Source organism: Carettochelys insculpta, chromosome 10, assembly GCF_033958435.1.
Source record: "Carettochelys insculpta isolate YL-2023 chromosome 10, ASM3395843v1, whole genome shotgun sequence".
NCBI classification, from domain to species: domain Eukaryota; kingdom Metazoa; phylum Chordata; order Testudines; family Carettochelyidae; genus Carettochelys; species Carettochelys insculpta.
The window spans coordinates 8,969,469-8,997,333 of NC_134146.1; the positions used below are offsets into that span (position 1 = coordinate 8,969,469).

General features: G+C 48.7%; 1 protein-coding gene across 4 annotated transcripts in view; it reads right to left on the reverse strand.

Moving 5' to 3' along the window:
• Window positions 1–27,865, reverse strand: part of ARHGEF4 (Rho guanine nucleotide exchange factor 4) — a 394,947-nt gene that overhangs the window by 174,125 nt on the left and 192,957 nt on the right. The window contains exon 1 of one of the 4 annotated variants that reach the window (XM_075003698.1): window positions 9,083–9,357. The exons of the other annotated variants lie outside the window; for them this stretch is intronic. Within the exon in view, the coding sequence (XP_074859799.1) occupies window positions 9,083–9,269 (187 nt within the window). The 5' untranslated portion in view covers window positions 9,270–9,357. Of the gene's footprint in view, window positions 1–9,082; window positions 9,358–27,865 lie in introns of those variants that run through there. 4 annotated transcript variants of the gene reach the window in all.

The window sequence follows — 27,865 nt, forward strand, 5'->3', positions numbered from 1 at the left end:
ACCCCCATCAACACATGGGTAAAAACTATGAAAAGCCAAGGCATGCTTCAATGAGAGCGCCAAATATCACCGTGCACTCAGCTCCATTGCGTATCCACACCGAAATATTAAATTTTCTGTTCTTGCTAAAATGACTAAACCACCATTTGCACTAAAACACCTACCCAGTGTACAGTATGGCCAAGTCAATTTCATAGGTTTAGTATTATTGTGGTAATATTAAACACAATGAACCCGGCGTTAATATACATACTAGATAAATTCATAGAGGTTAGGTCCTTCAATGGCTGTTAGCCAGGATGTGTGGGAATGGTATCCTCAGCCTTTTTTTTGTCAGAAACTGGAAATAGATAGCAGAAGAGGGATCACTTTGATAATTACCTGTTCTGTTCACTCCCTCTGGGGTATCTGATATTGGCCATTGTCAGAAGACAGGATACTGAGTGAGATGGACCTTTGGTCTGACCCAGTGTGGCTGTTCTTATGGTCTCCCGTACATGTAATGAGTAGTTAGGGCAACCAAATATCATGTGTGAAAATCAAGATGGAGGTAAAAGGCCAAAATATAAGCCAAAGGCCCCACATTTGTTGCTGTCCCTATAAAATTAGGACACCTGGTCACCCTTTGGTGACTAGGTTTCCCAGGTGCAGTTCGACATTGGTTAAAGAAAAGTACCACTATGTAATGATCTGAAAGCATTGCCTCCACATCAGCTTTACCTGAAATCCAGCATCCTTAGGCTGAAGTATCCCTGCCACTCTTCCCAGAGAGCTCCCGATCTGTCTACCTCCTGCCTAACTCAGCTGATATAAACTGTGGCATATAATGAAAATCCCAGTTAATTTGGCATGGCTTGTTTCTTTAAATCCTGAAGTTTGCCCATATTTTAAGCACACCATTTGACCATTAGAACATTAGTGCAGGCTAATTTGGCAGGTCGCATGCAGAGCAATGCAAGGGAAAAATACGAAGAAATAGATCTGGAGAATTTGTGAGGATGGAGTTGATAAATCCATCTGAAATCTCCCAACCTACAACATGCCAAGTTGAGCATAAAACAGTATCAACATGCTCTTGTGTATGCTTTGTGGCACTGAATGTATTTCTGTTTTGTCTCTTGAAATATGCTGAAAGACTTTGAACTTTAAATCACTCTCCTGTTGTGTGACCTCTCCAACTGCAGCTGACTACATGGCCATGGAGAATAGGGGTCAATGAAATGATACACTGTAGTCCACAAACACAGCTGCAGACATCAGCGCTGCAAGGGCAGGGCCAGAGGAAGAAGAAACATGCCTCAAAAGGAAATGTCTCAGACCAAACAAGAAATATGCAAACAGTTTGCTGCAGCTCTGCTAATGGGTCCCTCGTCAGCAACAATCACCCAACAAATGGGAAGAGAAAGGAATGGCTCAGCTCTCACTCATGCAGTGAGAAAATAGAAGCTGTGAAAAAATAATACCATGGTTTTTTCCCCCTAATTTTAAAGAGTCATATTTTCCATCAGGGGATGGCTGCAGTGTTCCCAGTAAGCTGAGCATTTGGGCAGACACCCAGGAGAGATTCCAAAGCCACGCAGCTAACTATCAGAGCCCCCTATTGCCCGCAGCTGGTGGTGCACATCTGCAGGTGACTTGGTGCACATAAAATTTATTCTGCACATGGATGGAAAAAAATTAGAGGGAGCTCTGGACGGTGGGTATATTCAGAACTCCCAGATGCCCATACACAGTCAAAGATGAATAGGGGAACCAACAGACTTGCCAGGCCCCTGGGCAGGAAGAGGGAGGCTCTGCACTCTCAGAAGGGGCAGGGCCTCAGGCAGAAGGGGCAGAGCTACACCACCCAGAGCATGTTGCTCCACCTCCACTCTCCCAGCATCTCTCAGAGCCCTCCCATGTGGCATTCCAATGACAATTTAAAGGGCCAGAGGCAGTAGCAGAGGCAGTGGGTGGGAGCCCCCAGCCTTTTTGAATCACTGGGCCCCAGGGCAATTATATATATGGAAATCCAGAAACAATTGGATCACACAAATGGCAACACAGGCACAAAGGCAATGAGGGCTTGTCGTGAAACACTAATGCCCCCCCCGCTTTGTTCAAAATACTCGTTTTCAATGACCGCTCCTTTTCCCAACTCTTTCAGCTCTTCAAACCACAGAACAAATGAACGAATGAGAAGCACTATTAATGAAGCAAAAGGCTAAGCCACAAAAAATTGGGCTAGGAAATAAAAACAAAAAAACCCACAACCTTACTCCCAAAATGGAAACTGAAAAGATCAAAAACCAAACTCTTCATCCAGACAATAAAATGGGGATGGGGAGTACACTAGTTTGGACAAAACGAACAAATTCCCAGTTGGAATCTGGGTTCTAGTTCTCATGACACCACTTACTCCTCTAAGGCCAAGTGTTCACAAGTAGCCTTTCAAGATAGTTCTGTCCAAAGCAGACTGTGAAAAGTTAAAGGGGTCATGCAAAATGGGCTGACTGGACAACAAAATGTCAGATGAAATTTAATATTGTTAAATTCAAAGTATTGTACCTTGGAAAACATAATTCCACCTGTACAAACAAAATGATGGAATCTAAATTGTCTGCCATGACTTAAGAAAGAGAGCTTGGAGACACTGTGAACAATTGTCTAAAAACATCCAGTAAGTGTTCAGCAGACATCAAAAAATACCGAAAACAGAATGTTAGGACCCATTAGGAAAAGAATAAATAAAAAGAAAGTATCACAATGCCACTATATAAGTCCATGATATACCCACACCTTGAATGCTGAATATAATTTGGTCACTCCGTCTCAAAATGCATCTACATTAGAATCAGAAAAGGTGCAGAAAGGGGCAACAAAAACAATTAAGAGCATGGAACAGTTGCTATGGGAGGAGAGATTAAAAAGACGGGTTTATCATAGTTGGTGTCATCCACTGAAATTAATAGGAAGTTGGTTCAAAACAAACAAAAGTACTTTGTCACGCAAAACACAGACAACCTGTGGAACTCATTGTCCAGGGATGTTGTGAAGGTCAAAACAAAAAGAAGGTTCAAAAAGGGATTAGATTAGTCCATGGAGGATTGCCCTATCAATGATTATTAGCTGAGATAGTTAGGGATACACCCCATGCTCTGAGCTTCCCTCGCCTCTGATGACCAAAAGCTGGGAGAGGATGGTAAGAGATGGATCACTTGATAACTGCCTGTTATATTAATTCCATCTGAAGCATCTGGCATCAGCCACCGTTGGAAGATGGGACAGTGGCTCAGATGGTCCATTGGCCTGATCCAGTATGGCCGTTACGTTCTAAAATTAGGGTGCCTTAGTTTTTGGTGCCCACATTTCATAGTTACAGTCACAAAAGTTTCTGAATCCTGCAATGGGGTGGTAAGAAAGAACTGCCTCCCTTGCCCTCGGCTCAGAGGACAAAAAGGACAACAGATGCAAAGCAACAAACACTGCTTACTAGAAACCTCTAGAAACACAGAGCACATGCATACCCAAGTGTGGAATACACAAAGACCAGCACTTGAGGAAGAATCATCCTTTCCACGTCTAAAGGCAGGTACCCAGACAGTGAATCATCCAATGTTATAGGTGCCTCTGTTTCCCACCGTCAATTCATTAATGCTTTTAAAGCCCTTTAACATCCCTGAATGGAAAGTTTGACCATTTCCAAGTGTTCTTCTCCTACATTTAGGCACTTACGACTGATAGACAAAACCCAGGGGCTTAGCACCCCTCCCCACGCCCCTGAATGACAAAGGTTTTGCTGTGGCATATGCAAATGCTAAAACTGTTTTGTGCTCCTGCAGACAAAGTGAAAGTGTCTTGCGGGGGTAGGGGTGGTGCAGGGGGAAGAGGTATTTTGTTAGAAAAAGAGCAAACAAACAGCGTCCACACATGCTGACTTTTAATGACAGGGTTATGTCGATTCAGCCTTATTGCTAATAGCTGCAGCCAGGTCTACACTAGCCTTAAAGAACAAGAAGAAGTCCTGTGGCACCTTATAGACTAACAGATATTTTGGAGCATATGCTTTCGTGGGCAAAGACCCACTTCATCAGATGTATAGGCATTGACAAAGTGGGTCTTTTGCCCACGAAAGCTTACGCTCCAAAATACCTGTTAGTCTATAAGGTGCCACAGGACTTCTTCTTGTTCTCAAAGATACAGACTAACACGGCTACCTCTGTGCTACTAGACCTTAAAGTTGATTGTAGAGGCACAGTTGCACAGCTGGAGTCGACTTATCTACAGTCGTCATATTTGCCTGTCCTCACAGAGGGAGGTTGACAGGAGAAACTCTCCCTTAGACCTTGCGATACAGAGGCGTGCAGGGGTCAACTGTCAACTCCAGATAGTTCAATTTCACGCGTCCTAATAGGCCCATGGAATCAAACCCCAGAAGATAGACCCTGACTGGGCAGATCTTCCAGGTAGTGAAGACACACCCTGCGTAGCACAGACATACTATTAGCAAGCCAATTTCTCCATGTAACATCCTGGAAATTGACATTCAGACTCAAATGCCAGGGACTGACAAGAGAACGGTACATATAATGCTTTGCACAGCTTCCCCAGCTGACATTGGCACACATTTTTCTGCTATTTCAGAAAAGATGTCAGTTCATGCTCCTTAAAGTGTAACAATTCACCAGAAGACTCACACAAACTGTGATCAGCTTCCTTGAACTCCAGCTTATTAAAAAACACAATTATTTATTTTAAATGTTGATGACTGGACATGGAACCCAAACAGCAGCAGTTGGCTTCCCCTTCTCCTGAACAGCCCCCAAAGCATTATCAGGTCTACCTCTGGCTGGATTGGACTTTGGCAACCCTCCTCAAGTTCTCAGCCCAGCACCATGCACAGCAGTGAGATCACCATCAACACAAGTGTATTGTATTTTCAAGTGGGGGAGAGATATTTTTCCTCCAGGTCCACCCAAAATTGTTGAGGCCAACTCTGGAAATGCATTACTCCTCTATTAATTCCCTCTGCATTGACTCATCTTCAACCTTCAACTTCTGCAGCTTTTAAGCACCTGAATGTGCTTAGGGCACACATACACAGGTCCAGTGATGGTATTTCCAGAGAAGATATGTGGACAAAGCTGGCAGCGGGCTTTGTTGCATGGAAAGGTTCCAGGACTGGTATTCCTGGGGTATAGACTGTGGCTGTTAGTGAGGAACCTCATGAGGTTGCCCAAAAAAGCCAAGAACAGAACACCACTGGTCATCACTTACAGCCCCCAACTCAGACCACTGCAACGAATTATTAAAGACCTACAACCTATCCTTAATCAGGATACCACACTCCAGGAGGCCCTGGGTGACGTGCCTGTTCTCTCCTACAGACAATCTCCCAACCTCAGGAGGATCCTCACTAACAGCCACAGTCTATACCCCAGGAATACCAGTCCTGGAACCTTTCCGTGCAACAAAGCCCTCTGCCAGCTTTGTCCACATATCTTCTCTGGAAATACCATCACTGGACCTAACCAGGTTACTCACAGAATCACAGGCACTTTCTCATGCTCCTCTACTAACAACATATATGCCATCATGTGCCAACAATGCCCAGATGCTTTGTATATTGGACAGACTTCTAACTCCCTTAGACAAAGGATCAATGGGCACAAAACAGACATCAAAACACCCCAGATCCACAAACCAGTTAGTCAACATTTTAATGGAATGGGGCATTCTATTAATGACCTAAAGGTATGTGTGTTACTGAAAAGGAATTATCGCACCGTTTTGGAAAGAGAAACAGCCGAGCTGGCTTTTATATTCAAATTCGGCACATTAACACATGGTTTAAATCGTGATGGGAACTTTCTGAGTCACTATAGGGGCTCGTCTGCATACTTGGCTCAATCTAATTCTTGACCTTCCCCCCCACCCCTCCACTCTCTGATTTGCTCACCTTGATTATCTTTTTGTGATTTGTCCTCCTTGCTTACTGTTTTTGGTTCTCTGTGCCTTAAATATTGAGTCTGTTCTGGTCTGGCTATGGTCTGAAGAAGTGGGTCTGTCCCACGAAAGCTCACCTAATAAACCATTTTGCTAGTCTTTAAAGTGCTACTTGACTGCTTTTTGTTTGGAAATCAGAAGGTTTCTAACCATCGGAAGTGGTGAGGTTCTGGTACAGCCTCCTAATAGGAGTGCAGGGGTAAACTACCTAATTAATTTGGAGAAGGAGCTGGAGACATTAAGAGAGTAATTGTATGGCAGGTGTGCTTGTGATGGTGGAGACAGGGCTCAACAGCCTTGAGGTCCCTTGTGGGTTTTTTTGTTTGTTTGTTTGTTTGTTTTTGTCTTATGTTGCTGAAGCTCATATTTCACAGCTTCCATCTGCCACCAGTGGAGGTGAGACAGGGACTCCCATTGGACGGGGTGGGGTAGGACATTCTGTCAAGTGATTGACTAGGTAGTTCCTGCTCACTTTTCAGGGTCTAACTGATCACCTCATGTTGGGTTGGGAAGGAATTTTTCCCCCATCAGACTGGCTGTGGCCTGGGCAAGCTTTTGTCTCCCTCTGCAGCATGCAGAGGAAGTTCACTTTCCAGGATTATCTGAGTATATCCCACTTAGTCATTTCCCTGCCATTGCTCTAGTGCAACTCAGTCCCTCCTACTCATAAATGGTCTGGAAAGGGGTGAACAGTGAGGTGGAAAATTCTGCAGATGATTCAACTATGCAAATAGGTAAGTCCAAGGCTGACTGCAAAGTTACAAAGAGAGCTCACGAAACTGGGTAAGCGGGTAACAAAATGGCAGATGAAATTCAACTCTGCTAGGTGGAACCCCAATTATACCGAGGAAGGATGGGGCCTAAATTATCTGTCACTACTCAAGAAATATCCTGGACTCATTGTGGATAGTTCACTGAAAAACATCTGTTTAATGTGCAGAGGCTGTCAAAACTTCTGCAGGATTTATTCAACCTGTCTATGGAAAAGCCACACCTGAACTTTAGATACAGTTCTGGTTGCACCGTTTAAAAACGTATTAACTTTGGAGAAAGTACAGAGAAGGCAACAAAAATCATTAGGGGCTTGGAACAGCCTCAGTCTCAGGAAAGCTTAACGAGGCTGGGACTGTTCAGCCTGGGAAAGAGACAGCTAAGTGGGGTGTGGTAGAGATCTGTAAAATCAGGAATAGTACTGAGAAAGTGAAAGTTGTATTCATTCAGTTACATAACTGAAGAACCGGGCTTACCCCATGGAATTAATTAGGGTGTAGGTTTAAACCAAACATAAAGAAGTACTTCTTCACACAACACTCAGCCAACGTGTGGAACTCATTGCTGGGGGCTGTTAGGAAGACCAAGACCATAACAAGGTTCCAAAAAAGAATTACATGATGTCACGAAGGATACATCCACCAACGGCTTTTAGCAAAGATGATCTGGGGGTTCCAGTCTCCCTAAGCTTCTGAACTTCTCAAAGCTGGAACTGGACAACAGGGGATGGCTCTCTCAGTAAACTACCCTGTTCTGTTCATTCCCTCTGAAGCACTTGACACTGGCTATTGCTGGAAGACAGGAAATCAGGATAGATGCACTACTGGGCTGACCCAGTATGGCTGTTCTCATGTTATCTGCCTGTGGCACATAACAGTCTAGTCTCCTATGGACTCATTTACTTCAGTCTCTTACCCACTGTCAGGTTTAGTGGTCAGGTGCTGGGTGGTACTGACAGCCTGTGATATGCAGGAAGTCAGACTATATGCTGTAGGGACCCCCATCTGGCCTTAAACTCTGTGACTGTGACTCTGGCTTACTGCAGTGTTCTCAAGGAGCCAGGGAGGCTTAGGGTTCAGCAATTTCTTCCTATTAAACTATTACATCAAGGTCAGAATGATGGAACGGGATTTGTTTCACTCTCAGAGTCTTTGCCTCCCTCAGCCCTGCCTTGAACCACAAGGAGTTACCACACAGACTTAGTGTGTGCACAAAACCCCTTCAAATGAAAACTAAAAGTCTCATCTCCAGGCCGGGCCCCATGAACACCCATCATTTTAATCCCCTCAGTTGTGAGTGCTCCTCCCAAAGAAGAGACCTGAGGGGGCAACGGCTCCCTCCCAGGCCACAGACAAGATAGTACAGGGCAGCCGTGCTCTGCTCAGGTGTGGACTCCAACAATAAAAATGTTGTACTGACAACATGCCATTTGCAGGGATTTTTTACAAGGTCCCTCATAAACTAACAGTATATGCAGCTCAGGCAAGTTACACCCCCCTAGCTAAAATATCTACGTAGGTATGCCTCTGGCTGGTAGCACACAGCAATGCTGCCTGAAAAATGGGAGTCAGCTGACATGCTCAGAGACACTTGTCTGAATTGGCTTAAAGGAAAAAACCATTTGGTGCAGCTCTGCTAAAAATCTCCCCAACCTGCCACAGTCGGGCAACAAACGTGAGGAGCAGTGAAGCACTGGGTCATCTCCAACCATTAGAACTGCTGCCAGGGCCTCCTCACTATACTAACATCAGCCAGGAATATTAGCCTTCTCCCCAGGCTCAGAGTTCCCGTGTCCAGACCTTACATGCACCGCACCAAGTGAAGGAGAAATTGAAACGTAGGCAGGAGCGAACTTCCCTGAAAAATCCTGAGAACAGAGAATCAAACCAGGAGTCGAGAATCTCATCGTCCAAGTTGTCCAGTCAGCTCAAAGGACTGGCTTCCCTTCTCCTCGGTATGCTAGAAAGCAAACCGGCTATCCCTCCTCTATGGCACAGCACACAGCTGGACACGTTATCAGTGTCACCGAAACAGAGAAATGCCAGCACTGGATGCTAGCTCTGTGTATCTATATGGCATAGAGAAATGCCATTCCAAACCGGAAAGGATCGCTTTGAGTTAGGGAGAGCCTAAGCAATGTTGCCACAGCCTTTAAGAACCCATTTTGTGCCCCCAGTCCAAGAAGCGTTTCAAGGTCCTCTGGCATTTCATGCACAACTTGGGGACCGTGCAGCCCGCTTCCAACTTATGGAATTTCCCCAGATGAGTTGATTTTGTTTCTCAAGGTCAGGGCAATATCATGTCGCAGTAGAAGAGTTTCTCTTACCTGTAGCTGAATGGAGACTCTCCAGACTCCAGTACCTGGACAGCACGCCTCTCATCCCACCGCCACCGCACACTACCCCACTGCTGTCCGAATCTGAACCCGGAGAGAGCCCGGAGCTTCCACTACTGCTGCAATTTTCTCCACTATGTGCCCCGCTGGACTCACTGGGGCACTGCTGAGTCCTCATGCAGGCAGGTAAAAGGGAGAGCCGAGGGCTCTGCTGTGCCGGAGGAGGAAGGAGGCTGAGCACACTGGAGCGGCACTTAGGGCAGTGGTACCTGGTACTGCTGTCTAAGGACTGAGCTGGATTCCTAGCCCGGTCCCTGCTAGTCAGCTGCACCAAGCAACCTGACATCATAGGGGTCCACTAAGGAGGCTCCCTCTGTGGCAGCTGAAAAGCTTTCAGCTGCAGCTCCCAGAAGCAGATTTCTCCTAAAGCTGGTTTGGATGCATTACAAAGCCTAGGGTGGGGCAGAGCTCTTGGCTTCCACTTCCACAGATTGGTCATTTTAAACAATAAATGAGGGTAGCATAATTCACACCTTTTTAAAAAGGCCCAAGAAGACCTTGTGTTCTCTGTTTCCCCGAAGACCCTCAGAAAGGACTTAACATGAAAACTAACTGGTCACCACTGGCTGCTGCTAAGAACTATTTCCTAAGTGCTCAGAACAAGAATTGAAAAAAACAAATGCTCGACGCTGGAACAAAAAGATCGTGATTCAGTGCGGCTGCTGCTGTCGCATGCAAGCTTTGAAAAATATCATGTGTCCTCCCCTCCCACGTGGTGTAACTCTGGGGGTCTCTCTGATTAGTTGAGTGACTGCTTGCAGAAGGGCCAAGTTCAGTGGAATCACTGACTCCCCCTTTTTAGTGACTGAAAATATTCTCAGCACCAGGGTAGCATGGAAAGAAGAGGTGGCCTGCAGGGATGCTGTTTCCCTGCATGATGGAGCAACGCCTGCCCTGTCGCCAGTCTGAAGGGGCATTTCCAAACCACCCTCTCTTTGCACTCCCATCAGAAATGCTGCTGTGAGGGGGTAGTTTTGGCGGATACTTTTTAAAATAATCCAGCAGTGAGCACATGGTTTGCACTGCAGCAGAGACTGTGCAAAACTGCTCACACCAGTGAGAAATAAAGATTTCACATTGTTTGATTATGTATCTAAGGAAAAGGGAACATGCAGTTCATAAAGCTGCCACCCTTTATCATGCAAAACAGCAGTCCTGTAGCACTTTAAAGACTAACAAAATAACTTATTCGGTGAAGAGCTTTCATTACTCCAGATTTACACGATTGTAACTGGAGATCTCACCCCCTCGGCCCATAGGATACTTCCCGTGAGTCTATTAAGGGAAATTGCCTGTTAGTTTAATACTTCTAATTTCCCATAGCACTCAGAGAAACAGAGGCTCATCTCTCTCTAGTACATAGAGATTCCTGGCTGACATCAATAACAGACATATTAGTCAGCCAGGGTAGAGCTCTGAGATGGCAAGGGCCCCTGTAGTAAAACAAAATATACAAGCCTTCAACTGGATAGGACTGTGACTGCCACTCCATCATGCTTCCATTAGCAGGGCAGACAGGTGTGTCTTAAACACTTCCAGGGTTTATATTAGACTAGCAGAAAATCTGGGAATTGAATTTAACAAATCTTAAACAAAATTTTCCAACTCTTTGCACTTAAGCCTTGCAGGGGACAAACATTTTAAATAGAGGCGATGTCGGGTGATCTGAGAACATCCATTGAATCCAGAAATCCTCAAGTTCAAAGTCCCATCCCTGATACTGACTGCCTTGATGGCCTTGGCTGAGTCTCTTAACTTTTGTTTCCCTACCTGAAAAAGGGAGATAACCTTTACCATCCCTCTACCCCCAGTTGTGGGAATTAGTTTATCTTTAAAATAAGCAGACAGGTAAAAGTGAGAGCCAAGCATATACTGGGCACTGTGTGAAACCTGGAATAGTTTTCTAGAGTTAGACTTTCTTTGGTTTTTCCAAAAGCCTGGTCAAGAATGTGGAGACCCTCACCTTAAGAGATTTCAGCCTTCTTTCTCAGACAGCAGCTGCCATAATGCAGTTACAGAATATATGGCTTTTCTCTGAGGAGTTTGTAAGTTGCCATTTTGTGTCTCTGTTCAGATGCAGAATGTTACAGTATGCCAGCAGAATTCTCTCATGAGACTTAATGATTGTTCTCCTCAACTGAACACAAGATACACTGACTAGAAATTTGGCCTTTTGTGTACACATGATGGTGAGGGTCTCTGAAAGAGATAAAAGAAAATCAGGACAATGAATTTGTGATGAAAGCTGATTTGGTAGCCAAAGTGCGCAGCAGATCAGCTCTACGCCAGTCAAACCCCAGCAGGTTACTCCACCATACCAACAGCCATCTGATAAAGGTAATCAATGCTTAGGTTAAGATTTTCTGACATGAATTCACCTAAAAACCACATTTAAGTTTAAAAAGGCTAATCTGATTTTCAAAGTGCCAGCCAATTCCATTGAAATTAACAATAGCTCCTTAGAAAATTACACCACTATTCCTGAGATTCCTAAACGGCGATCTAGCACCCCAGGCTTAGGTGCCAGGGTTTGAAATTTTCGGCTTTAGTAATTCTGTCAAAGGAGAAAAGATGTTATCCTATGAACGCTGTCTCCAGCTTTGAATTAGAAATCGCTTTGGGTTTGCCCCAGTAGCAGTGGCACCAGCAGCTGCAGTGGGCATCAGGGCAAGGTCAGAAGGGGACCAAGCTCTGCACCCCAGAAGGGGCGGGGCCAAGAACACAAGGGGCAGGGCCCAGGGGAGAGGCTCCTCCCCCTGCCTCAGAGCTGCACACAGTAATGCCGCAGCATTTAAAAGGGGCTGCTGCTGCTTCCAGCAGTGGCCAGAGCTCCAGACCCCTTTGAAACGCTGGGACCAGGGACAACTACCCTCCTTGTCTTCCCTCCCGGCAGTCCAGTAGTGCAGCAGGAGAATATTTTCCTGTGACAGAATTCTGCCCCACTGATGCGCTCTCGCATGGAAACGCCCTTGTATTCCATGTCTTCTCGGCCCCACAAAGCCCTGAACAATGCCAGCCACTCAAAAGTCGCACGTCCTTGAACGTTCCCCTGTGCCTTTATAATAAGCAGCCCTTTGTTCAATTTCCACCGGGATGAGGGAGTTTCATGAAATTATCTTTTCAATGCAGAAAAATGAAAGGCACCTCCAGTTTCATATTTTACAACACGCCCCCTCCTAGGTCTCTTATGATAGAAATGTCCCCGCATTCGCAACTGGGCTTAAATGGAGCCATCTCTCTTTGCTGTCCTGCCAGATCTAAGCAGCATTGCTCATATTATAACACACACCCAAAAAGGCACTGACAGGAGGGCACATGTAACGATAGAGAGTGGGGTAACACACATTAAGTATAGCTAGAGGGCACCAGAAAGGCAGGGTGGTCTAATGGCTAGGGCACTCAAAGGGGAATCAGGAGACAGAGTATGTTTCCACCTCTGCCACTGATCTGCTCTAAGTCCCCTCTCTGCGCCTTTGATTACTCTTCCACCCTTTCCTTGTCTTGTCCATTTAACCTGTAAGCTGCCGGAGCCCCTTACTACGTGTTTGTACAGCCCCTGCTGCAAGGGTCCTCTCATCCCGGCTGGAGCCTGTAGGTGCCATTGTAACAGTAATAACACAACAGTGACCTCACCGTGTCAGTAGGTAGGCACATTTTAATACAACGTATGGACTATATACACACGATGACTTGTGGCAGCAGAAGTCATGCTCAAGGATCCCATCACCTCATGGAAAGATGCCATCAACAAACATGTCTCTGGCAGCAATTTTTCATGTGAACCGACTTCCTTCTGAGAAAATGGGACAGCGTGTTAGCTGCATTGTAGCAAGGCCTACGGGCTCCACTCACAGATGCCCACTCTCTTGGGAGAAATGCCCTATAACACACAACAAGAAAGCAAGCCATGTCCAGGAAAGCTTAAACCAACATCATCTGTGTTTTCCTATTCTAGGCTGTTCTGCTGATTTTGGGGAGGGGACAATTGGATTGTCTACAAAGTTGTTTATGGTTCTCTAGGATTTTCTTCCACTTTTCCAAATAAAAAAGGATCAGAAAGGGTTGGTGAGCAGGTAGTGCCTGTATTCCCATCTAGCCCCTCTCTAACACACAGTAACCCCTCAGTAACGTTTTACACTGGGAACCAGATAGCACAGACTTCCACATACGATGCATGAGTGCACTTTGCCAGAGCAAACATTGGTGGTTATAATTAGACCTAGGGTGTCAATTTTCAATCCATTTAATCTTTTTATGATTTATAGACAGAGTGCAAACTAATGCTGATATCGTCATTAGCTTCCAACCATTTAAACACCACACTAGCCCCACGACAGCGAAGAGGGGAAGGGATGGGCATTTCAAGCTACAGCACTGAAAGGGGTGAAATTGAGAACACACACACCAGTGGGCACACTCCCCAGGCGGGCATGCTGTGTTCTAGAATGTTGGTTCCATAACCCTGAGGCCCTTCAAGAGAAAAGGAGCATTATAGGAGCCTTCCTTAGAAGTTCTGGTGCCCTCTGCAGCCCCCTGCCAAGGCAGGGTGCTCTGGGGGCGGGGAGGAAGGTCAGTTGCTTCATGGGGTGGGGTTTCACTCAGGGCTACAAGGGCAAGATCTGTGCAGGGCCGGCCCCGAGATATGGGGGACAGGAGCAGGGCAACAAAGGTTGGGTCTGCCCCCATGCTCACCAGTGGCCATGGCACCAAGTGATGTGATCTGGTCCCACCTGCTCCACCCCCCTGGCTCATAGGAGAGGGCCTTGTGGGGAGGGGTAGAACACCCCCCCGACACACACACACAGTCATGAGCAGCAGGAAATGGAGGGAGGCTGCTGGGAACCAGCAGAGCAGAATGGGCTGGACCTGGGTTACTCTGCTTCCCACTGCTGCTGGTGAGTGAGTGGGCAGGGTTGACCCCTGCTGCTGGTGCCAGGGATGGAGTGGGGGCGAGCAAGGGTGGTATGGGAGCGGGGCAGGGGCTTGCAGAAGGGATGGAGGGTGGATAGATGGTGGTGGAAGGGAGACAGAGTGGGCAGGAGTGTCCCAGGCTCAGAATACTCCTAGGGATGGCCCAGCTGAGCACAGACTTCAGGGGGCTGACCAGGAATGGGGCCGCCCCATATGCAGCACAGAGCTGTGTAGGGAACCACAAAACTTGGGGCAATTTGGTGCTCCAGCTTTGGGGGTGCACTAATGCAGCTGTGCCTTTTGCAGCCACAACCTTGCCTCTAGACACATGGAAGACCTCTTCTTGAGTGATTATGTCCCTGCCTGAATAGCTGTCTCCAACAGTTGTCAAACATCTTCACATTAACTGTTGCCTGGTGTGCACTCAGCAGCCCAGCCATAGCTGGGAAAACTGGATGAAAGACAGTACATGCGCCCTCAGCTGAAAAACCACCTTCCTCTGTCTACCCCTAGCAGCACAGCTCACTAAGCAAATGCCTGCCCTGCTCTCGGCGGGTCTCTTAAATGCAAGCCTAAAGGCTCGGTTTACACAGGGATTACAATACTGTAAAAACCAGCCAGGCTTCCCAGATGTGCCAGCCAGAGCAAGGTAGTTGCCTCACCACTGGCTCAGGGCACGAGCCAGGGCCAGTACTGACACTGCAGTGCAGCCTGGTGAGCCAGTGAAGCATCCCCAGATGCTCTGTTCTTTAGCTCATCTCTGGGGCTCTCAGAGGGCAGTTTAGTTGAAGATGCTGCAGCTCTTAAGCTGAAAGAAGTTTTAAAAGAAATCCAAATTGGTTTTAAAGCTGTTTCAGCTAGGCCAGCGTTAAAACCTGCTGGAAAGCCAGCGCAGACCAGACTTAGGAGCTCTGAGCTGGTTCCAGCAACATGGTGGTCTCATCTGATTCCCTAATACTGATTCAGTCCCCCTAAATCAGGTTCACTTCAACCTTGGCCAGTAGTAGAACTGGTTTTGCAGAACCTGTTTAAACTTGGGAAGCAACTTCCTCTCATGTAGACAGGCCTTGTGAAAGATAACGCCCTGGCTTTCTTGATCATTTGGAAGAGGAGGTCTTTGATAACGAAGGCTGTGTGCCAGCCTTTGCAGAGAACATGAGGGATATTCCGTTTGCACACAGAGGCAAAGCAATGCCTGCCACTGTGGAAAGAGATTACTTTAGAAAGTCCTTACACAAATCATTCCTCAAGCAGGAACTCTCACCTCGCTATTCCATCTGGGTTTATTTACGCTGAGTTCCAGCACGTGGTTATAGAAGCAGCCATGCCTTATTTCTCATGGCAAGTGCGTAAGACGCACCCTTTCGTAAATCATTTTTTGTGTCAGTACTGGGGTGGCAGTCTACACTCACCCAGGAAGGGAGAGCAAACCCTGTTGATTTTGGTTTACCAGAACTATATAATTGGGATGTTTCCTGATCAGGTTCCAGTGGAACAAGCCCAAACCGCAAAAACAAGAAGGGGTCCAGTGCTCTCTTAAACACTAACATATTTATTACTTAAATTTACAATTCTGTCCATCTTCATAGTGCCACCAGACTCCTTGTTGTTTTTGCTGAAATAGACTAATATGGCTGACCCCTTTGAAACCTCTAACAGGCTTCTTTGACCGAAACCTCCAGCCCAGCCCTCCCCTGAGGTCTCTCCTAATGCACTTATCCATCTCTCCTTCAAACCACAGTCCCTAAAACTCTCACCATTCCCCTCTTCTAGGAGGCAGACAACAACCATCCCTCCTCTGTACTGATCCCAGGACCTTCAGGGGGGTGTCAGGTAGCCGCTTCTTCTTCATATCTTCCATAATCCAGGCTTGGGCTGCCTTCTCCAATCCATCAGAGTCTTGTTGAGTGAGGAGCAGACAGTAGTGTTCCTGGCCCTCCCTATATTCCCATACTGGAGTGGGAGATGGGAAAATGCTCCTTTAGGAAACTACTAACATCATAGACTCCCATTGTCCCCAAGAGGTAGATTTTAGAGAATGTGCTGAGTCATACGCACTGTCAATACCCTTGTGGTTAGCCTGGTACTCACCCTTGTATTTCCTGGACTGCCCCAAAGACTCCTGCAGTTTGTGTGCACACATTGGGCTCCAGGATGCCAGAAGCCAAAGGATGGGAGGATAATTCATACAACTCTCCCTAAGAGTCGGGAAGAGAGCACTCAGCCTCCAAACAGTTGCCGGCAACATGAGAGGCAACTATCCTACCTGAAGGGAGCAGCAGTAATGCTGGGGTTCAATGCTGGTGCCTTAAAGGTGAAATGGGTCATCTGTCAGGGAGGGGACTGTGCTTTTCAACTAATCTCATGCCAGGTCTGCAAACTGTGGCTCTGGCATGTTTGCAACCAGGGTGAGAACCTGAACTTTGCTCTCAGTCCACAGAGAAGTAGAGCTTATCCTCTGGAGCAGCGTAGTGAGAGGCACTTTCCCAGGAAAATAGTGCCCAAAATATAAAGGATTCATAGACCAAAATCAGTATCTTAAATCGCAGCAAGGAATCCAGCAGAGCCTCTGGACAAACATTATGACATGTACTCCAGGGTCAGCTATGCTAAGCAGGTGGACATCCATGTACTGTGCCCATGGAAGCTTCCAATGTGTTTTGAATTGTACCGTCACCTATGGTACACTGCAGTAGTCCAGTCACAATGGCACAGGCATCAGCTGGAGAGAAAAGGCCATAACTATCTAACAAAGCACTAATGGTAAAGTATCAGAGGGGTAGCCATGTTAGTCTGGATCTGTAACAGCAACGAAGGGTCCTGTGGCACCTTATAGACTAACAGAAAAGTTTTGAGCATGAGCTTTCGTGTGCATCTGATGAAGTGAGTCTGTGCTCACTAAAGCTCATGCTCAAAACTTTTCTGTTAGTCTATAAGGTGCCACAGGACCCTTCGTTGCTGTTACTAATGGCAAAGGCACTTAGTGTAGTAATCAATGCCACCTGAGATTCCCAGAGTAGTCAGGGAGCCTGAAGGTCCACTGCAGATTGCAAATCTCTGTACTGAACTACAGTCTCAATAGTCTGTGCAGAGCAAAACCAGCTACCAGTATCAAACAACTGACTTTTAAAACAAAGCAGTTTGAGTTGCATCTTCTCCACCTACCAATGTCTCACAAGCATCACTACTCACATACTGATCAGAACACTGCAGAACCCTACAAGAAACAGCCCGTGGAATACGTAATTAATTGTCTGACTATAAGAGGAAAGAATCAAACTACTGCATCTCATTTATCCCAGATGCGAATGGCTGGCAGGTGGGTAGAACACCATCTCATGCTCAGCAGTATCAAAGACTGCAAGGAGGAGGTCTTCAACCAACCAGGAGCTAAAAGGTTCTGAACTCCTCCACTCCATTCTTCTCTGATGCAAAGTTGCCATGTCCTAGACAGGAGTAGCTGGTCTCTCACCTTCTAAATTGTTAGAAGACCTTGTACAGTATTTTTTTGTTCTAGTACAAAGAACAGAAGCGCGGATGAAACTCACATAATTTTTCCTGCATTAAGCACACACCCCTCTTGAATAGTCACAGAGAGGTAGCCGTGTTAATCTACATCTTCACAAAACAAAAAAGCAGTCCTGTAGCACTTTACTTTAGAGACTAACAAAATAATTTGTTAGGCGATGAGCTTTCATGGGACAGACACACGTCTTCAGATCTGGGAATTCTGATGACAGCAAATTGGCATGACAAGAATATAATAGAGAGAGAGGAAAAAAATGTAAAGAATACTGACAAATCAGCCTCATAGGATGGGAAGAGGTGGGGCAAAGGGTGGGGAAAATTACTTACTGCAAGTGTCTATTAAGTTAAGTGACTTGCCTGAAATCACTACAAATATCAAAGATGGTGCAGCTGTCTTTGTAAGGCATAAGGTAATTTCTACCTCTATTAAGAAAAGCCATGCATCATGGCCATGACCCTGCCAGACCAGGAGGACAGGATGGAAGTCCAATCAGATGCAAGGAGCAGACTCTGGAAGTGGGGATTTTACCAATATGCACCACTTGGCCACACACAAACACAACTGCAGGAGGCCTCCATCTTCCTTACATATGTGTATACAGAGGATTTCCATGAATTAAATGATTATTAATATAGAGGCAATTAGAACTTTAGCATCAAGAAGAACTATTAAATGATATTTAAAAGATCTGGTCAAAGGTTATATTGGATTCTGTGTTAAATAACCCAGAGGTGTGTCAAAGGCAACAATTATGAAAACAGAGCTGTGTAAAAAAGGAAATGTACAGATTTTTATACTGCAGCTGCCTCAAAGATGTTTTTGATCTTCAGATTCTCCAGTGAGCCTGGAGCTTTGCCCAGGCAAATGGCATTGTTTGCTTACTGGCTACCGAGAACCAGCCTACCAGGATGAAAATGGGCAAAGACACACACACACTCCCCCTCTCTCAGCATTAGTAGGAGGCAATCCCAGGATGGCAGAGCTTGAAAAAAAATTTTTTACCTCTCCCGAGATTTTTGTGAATTTGAAAGGGTTTCGTTGTGGCATTTCATTCCAGCATCCTGCCGCTTCAAGGAGAATTGCTGAGGTTCACGTGAAGGGCACAACATTAAACATTCACTCGTATTCACTGCTGAGCTCAGAATATTCTGTGCCTCCCAGAAGATGCAACTGTATGGCTATGTCTACACGTGCACGCTACATCGAAATAACTTATTTCGATGTAGTGACATTGAAATAGGCTATTTTGATGAATAACGTCTATATGTCCTCCAGGGCTGGCAACGTCGATGTTCAGCGTCGACGTTGCGCAGCACCACATCGAAATAGGCGCTGTGAGGGAACGTCTACACGCCAAAGTAGCACACATCGAAATAAGGGTGCCAGGAACAGCTGCAGACAGGGTCACAGGGCGGACTAGCGCTTCCGGGGCAACAGCTAGCCGCTCCCTTAAAGGGCCCCTCCCACACACACTCAGCCTGCACAGCACGCGGTCTGCAGAGCCATAGGCACGCACACCTCGAGCGATGCAGTCATGGACCCCCAGCAGCAGCAGCAGCAGCAGCCAGAGGTCCACACAGCCGCCCCTGCAGGAGCAGGAGCAGTGCTCGCCTGCTCGATGCCATGCAGGAGGCAGCTGAGCACCTCCTTGCCACAAAGGAGGAGCTGCCCACAGGGGAGGAGGACGCAGCCCCCAACCCTGCAGCACCCCACCGCCCCCCCTGCCGCCGGCTGTGGAGCTACCCCACGAGCACCGACTGGTGGGAGCGGCTGGTGCTCGGAGAGTGGGACGACGACCGCTGGCTCCAGAACTTTCGGATGAGCCGGCAGACATTTCTGGAGCTATGCCAGTGGCTCACCCCCGCACTGAGGCACCAGGACACCTTCATGCGGCATGCCCTCAGTGTGGAGAAACGGGTCGGCATCGCTGTCTGGAAGCTGGCCACTCCAGACAGCTACCGATCCGTGGGGCAGCAGTTTGGCGTTGGCAAGGCCACCGTCGGGGCTGTCCTCATGGAGGTAAGAAGACCCACGGGGGGAGGGGGAGGCAGCCCTGGCAGGGGAAGGGAGTGGAGGGGGGCCCTGGCAGGGGAGGGCCAGACACACCCTGCACACCCCTCATTGGTGCTCTCCCATGTGCTTCCCCTGCAGGTCGTCCGCGCCATCAACGCCCTGCTCCTCCACAGGCTCGTGAGGCTTGGGGACCCGGATGCCGTCATCGCAGGCTTTGCCACCCTGGGCTTCCCCAATTGCTTTGGGGCTCTGGATGGGACTCACATCCCCATCCGCGCCCCGGAGCACAGTGGAGGACGCTACCTAAACAGGAAGGGCTACCACTCAGTGGTCCTCCAGGCCTTGGTGGACAGCCGGGGCCATTTCCTGCACATTTATGTGGGCTGACCTGGCAGCACCCACAACGCCCAGGTATTCCGGAACTCGGGCTTGTGCCGCCGGCTGGAGGCGGGGACCTACATCCCCCAGGGGGAGATCCCTGTGGGGGACACCACCATGCCCCTCTGCGTCATCGCAGATATGGCATACCCCCTCCGGCCCTGGCTCATGCACCCATACACGGGCCATCTGTCTGCCAGCCAGGAGCGCTTCAACCAGCGCCTGAACCACACACGCCAGGTGGTGGAGCACACATTTGGCCGCCTCAAAGGGCGCTGGAGGTGTCTCCTCACTCGCCTTGATGTGGGCCCCACCAACATCCCCCAGATTATGGGCGCGTGCAGCGCCCTCCACAACCTGGTGGAGAGCAAGGGGGAGGCCTTCTTTCTGGGCTGGGCTGTGGAGGCCGGCAGGGCCGATGTGCAGCCACCCGCTGCCCCCAGGAGCCAGGTGGACCCCGAAGGGACCCGGGTCCGGGAGGCCGTGCGGGCCCAGTTCGATGAGGCCACGGGGTGAATGCTGGCAGGCCCCCCACTGCACCCCCCACATCCTCCACAACACTCCCTGCCCCTACGCCCACACCACAGAGCACCCAAGAGCCCCCCCCACTTTTCTTGTAAAAATAAAAGCAGACAGTTGTTTGTCAACTCAAATATCTTTAGAACTCTTATTATTATTATCAACAAGACTAACTAACTATGTACAGGGAAAATAACTTCTCAATATATATACATTATAAAAATAGGGATAACATGAAAGGGGAAGACAAAGAAGGGGAGAACTATTTACATGGGGGGGTAAGGATCAGCATTGTAACAGGGGCCAAATATACAAACTATTTACAACAAACTAACTTAAAACTGGGGGGAACATATACAAAGGGGGGGGTCCACATCCTGGGCCCCACACCCCTAAAGTCCAGTGCTGGGAGTGGGCGGCCGGGATCCCCGCCTCGGCCTCAGGCCTGGCCAGGGCTGGCTGGGGGCCAGGCGGACGGGGAGATACGGCCGGCAAGTGTCAGCTGGCCCCAGGTGCCCCTTGGCGGAATGGCCCTCGGTGGCGGGTGGCAGTGCGACGGCGGACGGCACAGCAGCTGGAGCAGCGGGTGGAGCAGCAGGTGGAGCAGGCAGGGTGGGCGCTGCAGTGGCCGGCGTGGCATGGGGGGCCAGGGAGTCCGTGATACGGTTGAGGGTCCGCATGTAGGCCCCCCATGCCTCCTGGCGCCAGGCCAGCACCCGCTCCTGCAGCTGGAGGCAGCGTTCCTCCACCCGCAGTTGCTGCTCAGCGACCTCCAGCTGCCGACGGTGGAGGGCCAGCAGCTGGGGGTCCGTTGCCATTGGCTGCTGGTGCTGGGTCCGCCGTCTTCTCCGCCGTGGGGCTGGTCGGTCCTCCGCCGAGGGGCTGGCCTGGAGTGATGGCCCCGGAGGGCTGTCTGGGACCACTGACGCCTCGCCGGCACTCTCCAGTCCTTCCGATGGTGCAGCTGTGGAACACAGGAGGGGGGAAGAAGAGTGGAGACAGCCGTTAGTGTGGGCCCCGAGCCGTGGCCCTTGTCCCCCCACCCCTCTGCGGCAGGTTCCCCATCCCCATCCCCGGGAGATGCTGCTGTGATGGGGTTCAGGGATCCCCCTGCACTGCACCCCATCCGCTGGCAGGAGTGACTCTCACTCAGCAGGTAGAACAGGAGGTTTATTAGGCAACAGATGCCCAGTTTCTCACAGAAGCGACAGTACAGCAGTCAGAGACAGTCCTTCCAACCCATCCTGGGGAGAAGACCCTGAGGGGTGCCCCTCTGGGCTGTAGCTTTCCCCCTCCTCAGGCTGGCTGCCTTCTAGCTCTCCCTTCCCCTAGCCTCTAACTGCCACCCCCGATTCAAACCCAGCTCGGCTCCTCCCTCCTCTTTGATCAGGGCAGAGGTGTAACCTGCCAGTTGTAGCCCCAAGATCATCCTTAGCCACTGGGAGCTATTCTGCTTCTTGTTTCTCATAAGCTACGTCTACACGTGAAGCCTACATCAAAGTAGCCTATTTCGATGCAGCACCACATCGAAATAGGCCCTGTGAGGGAACGTCTACACGCCAAAGTAGGCAGAAGCCTACATCAAAGTAGCCTATTTCGATGCAGCACCACATCGAAATAGGCCCTGTGAGGGAACGTCTACACGCCAAAGTAGCACACATCGAAATAAGGGTGCCAGGCACAGCTGCAGACAGGGTCACAGGGCGGACTCAACAGCAAGCCGCTCCCTTAAAGGGCCCCTCCCAGACACACTTGCACTAAACAGCACAAGATCCACAGAGCCGACAACTGGTTGCAGACCCTGTGCATGCAGCACGGACCCCCAGCTGCAGCAGCAGCAGCCAGAAGCCCTGGGCTAAGGGCTGCTGCACACGGTGACCATAGGTCCCCGCAGGGGCTGGAGACAGAGCGTCTCTCAACCCCTCAGCTGATGGCCGCCATGGAGGACCCCGCAATTTCGATGTTGCGGGACGCGCAATGACTACACGTTCCCTCCTTCGACGTTGAACGTCGAAGTAGGGCGCTATTCCCATCCCCTCATGGGGTTAGCGACTTTGATGTCTCGCCGCCTAATGTCGATGTTAACATCGAAATAGCGCCCAACACGTGTAGCCATGACGGGCGCTATTTTGAAGTTAGTGACGCTACTTCGAAGTAGCGTGCACGTGTAGACACGGCTATATGTAGCCTGAGTCTCGCATTTGCACTCCCCCCACTCCATCACATGCTGCTGCTGCTGCTGCTGGGTGTCCCACCCCCTCCCCCTGGGGGACCCTAGAGTTTCCGCTCCCCCCAGCTCTGGGGATGGGGCATGGCACTGTCGTGCTGCGGGGGGCAGGAGCTGATGCACTCTTCTGAGGGACATGCCACTGCTGTCCTTGGGGCCATGGTCATCTGGGCATGTGGAGGGCCCTGGTCATATCTATTACCCCCGCCCTTCAACCCCGGGGGTGTGCATCAGGGGGGATACATACCTGATGGTCCACTCCCACAGTCGGGGGACACCTGGGGGGCAGACGCCCGGCTGGAGCTCTGCGATGGGATGGCGATCCTCAGGCTGGCGTCACTGGAGGAGGACTCCCCTTCCTCCTCCTCCTCCTCCTCCTCCGGTGCCCCAGGGGTGGGCTCCTGGGGGCACCCCCGGGGTGCGGGGCTTGCCTCCGGGGCGGACTCCGCCTCCGGGGCCTGCTGGGGCTCCTCGGCTGAGGTATCAAGAGTGGCCGGAGGGGAGGAGGTGTGCCGGGGGCCCAGGATGTCCCTGAGCTCCCTGTAAAAGGGGCAAGTGACGGGGGCGGCCCCAGATCAGCTGGCCGCATCTCGGGCCCGGGTGTAACCCTGCCGCAGCTCCTTCACTTTACTCCGGACAGGATCCAGAGTGTGAGCAGGGTGACCCCGGGCGGCCAGGCCCTCGGCCAGCCGAGCAAACGCATCCGCGTTCCACCTCTTGCTCCCCATTACCTGGAGCACCTCCTCCTCGCTCCAGAGCCCCAGCAGGTCCTGAAGCTCGGCCTCTGTCCAGGAGGGGCCCCGCTGCTGCTTTCCTGCCTGTCTGCTGGGCTATGAGCCCTGGCTCGCCTTCGGGGGGTCCCCTGGGGGCGCTTGGGGGGCTGCCGTGCGGCCATCGCAGCTGGGGTGGGTGTCTGTGGTGCTCAGAAACGTGCAGGCTGGCCGCGTGTCTGGGCTGCCGCCTGCACGTTCTCTCAGCTTCCTGCACAGGAAGGGAGGGGGCGGGGAGCTTTAAGGGGCCGCTCCACGCGGCCACCATCAAGCTCAGGGGCTGGAGATAGCGTCTTTCAACCCCTCAGCTGATGGCCACCATGGAGGACCCTGCAATTTTGATGTTGCGGGACGCGCAACGACTACACGTTCCCTACTTCGACGTTGAACGTTGAAGTAGGGCGCTATTCCCATCCCCTCACGGGGTTAGCAACTTCGACATCTCGCCGCCTAATGTCGATGTTAACTTCGAAATAGCACCCAACACGTGTAGCCGTGACGGGCGCTATTTCGAAGTTGGCACCGCTACTTCGAAGTAGCGTGCACGTGTAGACGCGGCTTATGAGTCCCTTTTGCTATGGGAGTCTGTTATCTCAAACCACAGGGCACCACCTACTGGTCAGTATCAGAGAGGTAGCCCAGTTAGTTTGTATCTTCAAAAACAACAGGACGTCCTGTGGCGCCCTATAGACTACAGACATTTTGGAGCATAAGCTTTTGTGGGCAAAGCCCCGCTTTGTCAGATGCATGAGTGGGCGGGGGCGGGTTTCAGAGGAGGATTCAAAGAAGGGGTGTCAGTAAAAGGGGGGCCAGAGATGGTAAGGTATATTCAGTCAGGGTGGAAATGGCCCATTATCATCAGTTAATGTGGAGTTGTGAACATCAAGACAGAAGGAAACAAGTCAGTTCATCAAGGGGGATGTGGCCCATTGTCAGATGCTAATGTGGAAGTGTGGAGGCTGATCTACTGGTCAGTCCACATTCACTTTTTATTTTACTTTAATAATAAGTTTAAACTATTTCAATATAAACACACACACACACACACACACACACACACACACACACACACACACACACACACACACACACACACACACACAGAGGGCTACTATGAATTTAAAGTTTTCTGAGCCAGCTGCGCTCAGAACAATAGTGTTATTTATGTCCATTGGGGCAAAGCCTAAGGATCCCAAACAGGGATTACGGCTTTATTTGAGAAGGCACAAAACAGACAAGTTCCAGACTGCTCACAACCAGGGTCTAAGAGTCAAACAATATCCATCTGTGAATAAACCAACACATGGGATGGAGGCAAGACGAAGTCACAGAGATGTCAGTAGTCACAGGTGGCTCCTGGGATCTGCAGACATCTCAGCAGAAGTAGGTTTCCAGCAGGTGGGATTTGAAACCAGCTAAGGCACAGCCTCTGTGTTTGAATTTTAGTAGCCACCGTGAAAGCAAACACTTTTAAGCCTGCTGCTCATAATACTCTGCTTAAATAGATAATCAGTACAGATCCTGACAAGCCTTAAGATCTATGTACCCTGTCCAGTTTCTCAGGGTCACTATATTGCTGAAAGCATAGAGGGAAATTTTCAAAGCCACAGATGGCAGCTAAGCATCCAACTCTTCTTGACAGTCATTGGGGGCCTGGTGCAGAACCATTTGTGCCTTTGAAAATCTCCCACATAATGTTCTTTCATCATCCCACTCTGAGACTGTTAGAATTCTCAGCTTATCTTTGGGCAGATCTGGTTAGCCAGTGAACAGAAGAATCTGGCAGGGGTACTTTCCCGTTTCATAAACTGTGGGACTTGGGTTTGAACTTTGTAAGAAATTTGACCCTGGAAATGAAGTAGACCCTGATCTCATGCATATTCCCCATAAAAAAACAGCACACACTTCTTTAATGTGATCTCTTAAATCATTTAGTTGTGTTAGTATTTAGTTAGCAACTCAGATGAACTGCATCAACCCCAAAGATCCCTAGCTAGCATGAGACACAGTCTCTGTTGTGTTTGCTGAAACCTAATTAAACCTGTAACGTAGGTAAGATCATCTTGAGCTAGCTGCATTTCCTATGGGACATCAGAACATCCCCTTTTAACCCGAAATCTTGTTACACATTGCTGTTTCTCTCAGTTACAGTTTCCTACTTTGTACTTACAATCTGACTTGCAAGAAAGGAAGCTTACAACAAATTGGAGGCAAAACACGTTCTTTCCTCTGTGCTACAGAAGAACTAAGTCAAGTACCAATGGTTCCCTCCCACAGAAACCCCCACAGGGAAGACTCAGTACACTTAAAAACTCTGCAAGGTTCATCCTTCTGGAGTCGACATCACAAGGGAGGGTTTGCAGCCCTGTAGAGACAATGTGGCTGACAAACCCTGCAGACCCTCTGAGAGAGCCTAGAACCGCTATGAGAACCCAAAGGCAATCCCCTTCTGCAACCAGGGGGAAATCACAGAGGGAACAAGGGCTAGGAGAAGCAGCAGCAGCTCCCCTCACCCAGGTTCGAAACCCTGTCTTTCATACATGAGGTCTGCTTAAAGCACGTACCTTAGCTCCAGAGTCTGTTCTTAACTGCAATAGAGTTTGAGCTACTCACACAGGGGATTGGGCTGTAAGCAGAGGGAGGCAGGGTGATTACAAATAACAAAATGCTTGTCATTCTAGTAATTGCAGGATGGTAAGATCATCCTGAGAACATTGGGGGTACTCCACTTAAAAGATAGGGGGAAACAAGTCAGAATGAGTGGCGCGCTGCTGGGTTTTTCATTGGAGCAGTGCTTGCTCAAATTCTCATAAAAGTTCTTGAAACAGTGAGGTGGCAAAATTTGCAGATGCTAGAAAATTACTAAAAATGGTTAAGTCCAACGCTGAGGGCAAAGAGTTACAAATGACTGGGTCAGTGAGCAACACAAGTGCAGATGGAATTCAGAGTTGATACATGCAAAATAATGCACATGGAAAAATATAATCCTGACTATACATACAAAAATGATGGAGTCTAAAATAGCCGTCACCGTTCAAGAACGAGATCTTGGAATCACTATGGATTATTACCTGGAAAAATCTGCTCCATGTCCAGTGGCACCCTACAAACTAAAAAGCTAACAAAATATTGGGAATCATTCAGAAAAGAATAGATAATTAGACAGATAATACCATATTGTCTCTATACGAAGTCATAGTATGCCCACATCTTGAGTGCTGCACACAGATATAGTTATACCACCTAAAAAGACACATTGGATTTGAAAAAGGCACTGAAAGTGCAACAGAAATTATCTGGGGCAACGAACAGCTTCCTTATTATGAGAGCTTAAAGAGGTTGGGACTTTACAACTTATAAAAGAAATGGCTAGTGTTGGAGGTCTAGAAAATCATGAACCGTGTGGAAAAACAGAATAAGGAAATGTTTACTCCTTCACTAACATAACAGAAGAGGCTCACCCAAAGAGCATATGGGCAGCAGATCTAAAACAAACAAATTATTTCTTTACAGTCAACCAACGAATGGTAGAAAGGCCCAGACTACAACAGGGTTCCAATAAGAACAAAATATGTTCAAGAGAACAGCTCCGTCAGTGGCTACCAGCCAGCATGTTTTGTTTGACCATGATGATTGCCTCTTCTGCTCATGCCTTCTGAAGCACCTGGCATTGGCCACTGTCAGAAGACAAGAAACTGAGCTAGACAAGCCATAGGTCTGAGCCAGTCTGGCCATTCTGATGTTCTTATATAGAGCCAAAATGTATCTGATCCTTACTGTGACCCATCAGACCCCACTTCCCTTCATGGGTTAGAGCCCAAGAGTCCTGACAGTCTATTTTTCTCTCTCGGCAGAGTTAGTAACAAGGTAAGAATAGATGTCAAAATTTTAAGGCTAACCAGTGTCCTTTAAGTGACTTGCCACAAAATGTCTGAATAGGTTTGTCAGTATTAGCACTGAGTGGGTCTAATATGTGCCCCTAGGGACAGTATCTTCAGTACCCCAACCCTTGCTGACCTTGAATGAATGGATAGTCTGAACCAGACTCCAGTCCCAGCCTGAACGTCTACACCACAATTTTACAGCCCAGAGCCCAAGCCCAACTAAGCTGACCCAGACCAGCTGCAGGAGTTGCATGTTCCACAATACTCTTCGTGAGGGGCTGGATCCTCTGGTGAATTTAAACAATATTAAACCCACACCTATGGAAATAAACTGAAGAGGCAGATAGTGTTGCCTAGTACTTAGAGAAGAGGTCTGTGAGTCAGGGGATCTGGGTTCTATTTCCTGTGCAACCCAGACTGCACCTATCTACCCCTCACTCTCACCATCTGTAATAGGCTAATAGTAGTACCCCCTGCAGAAAG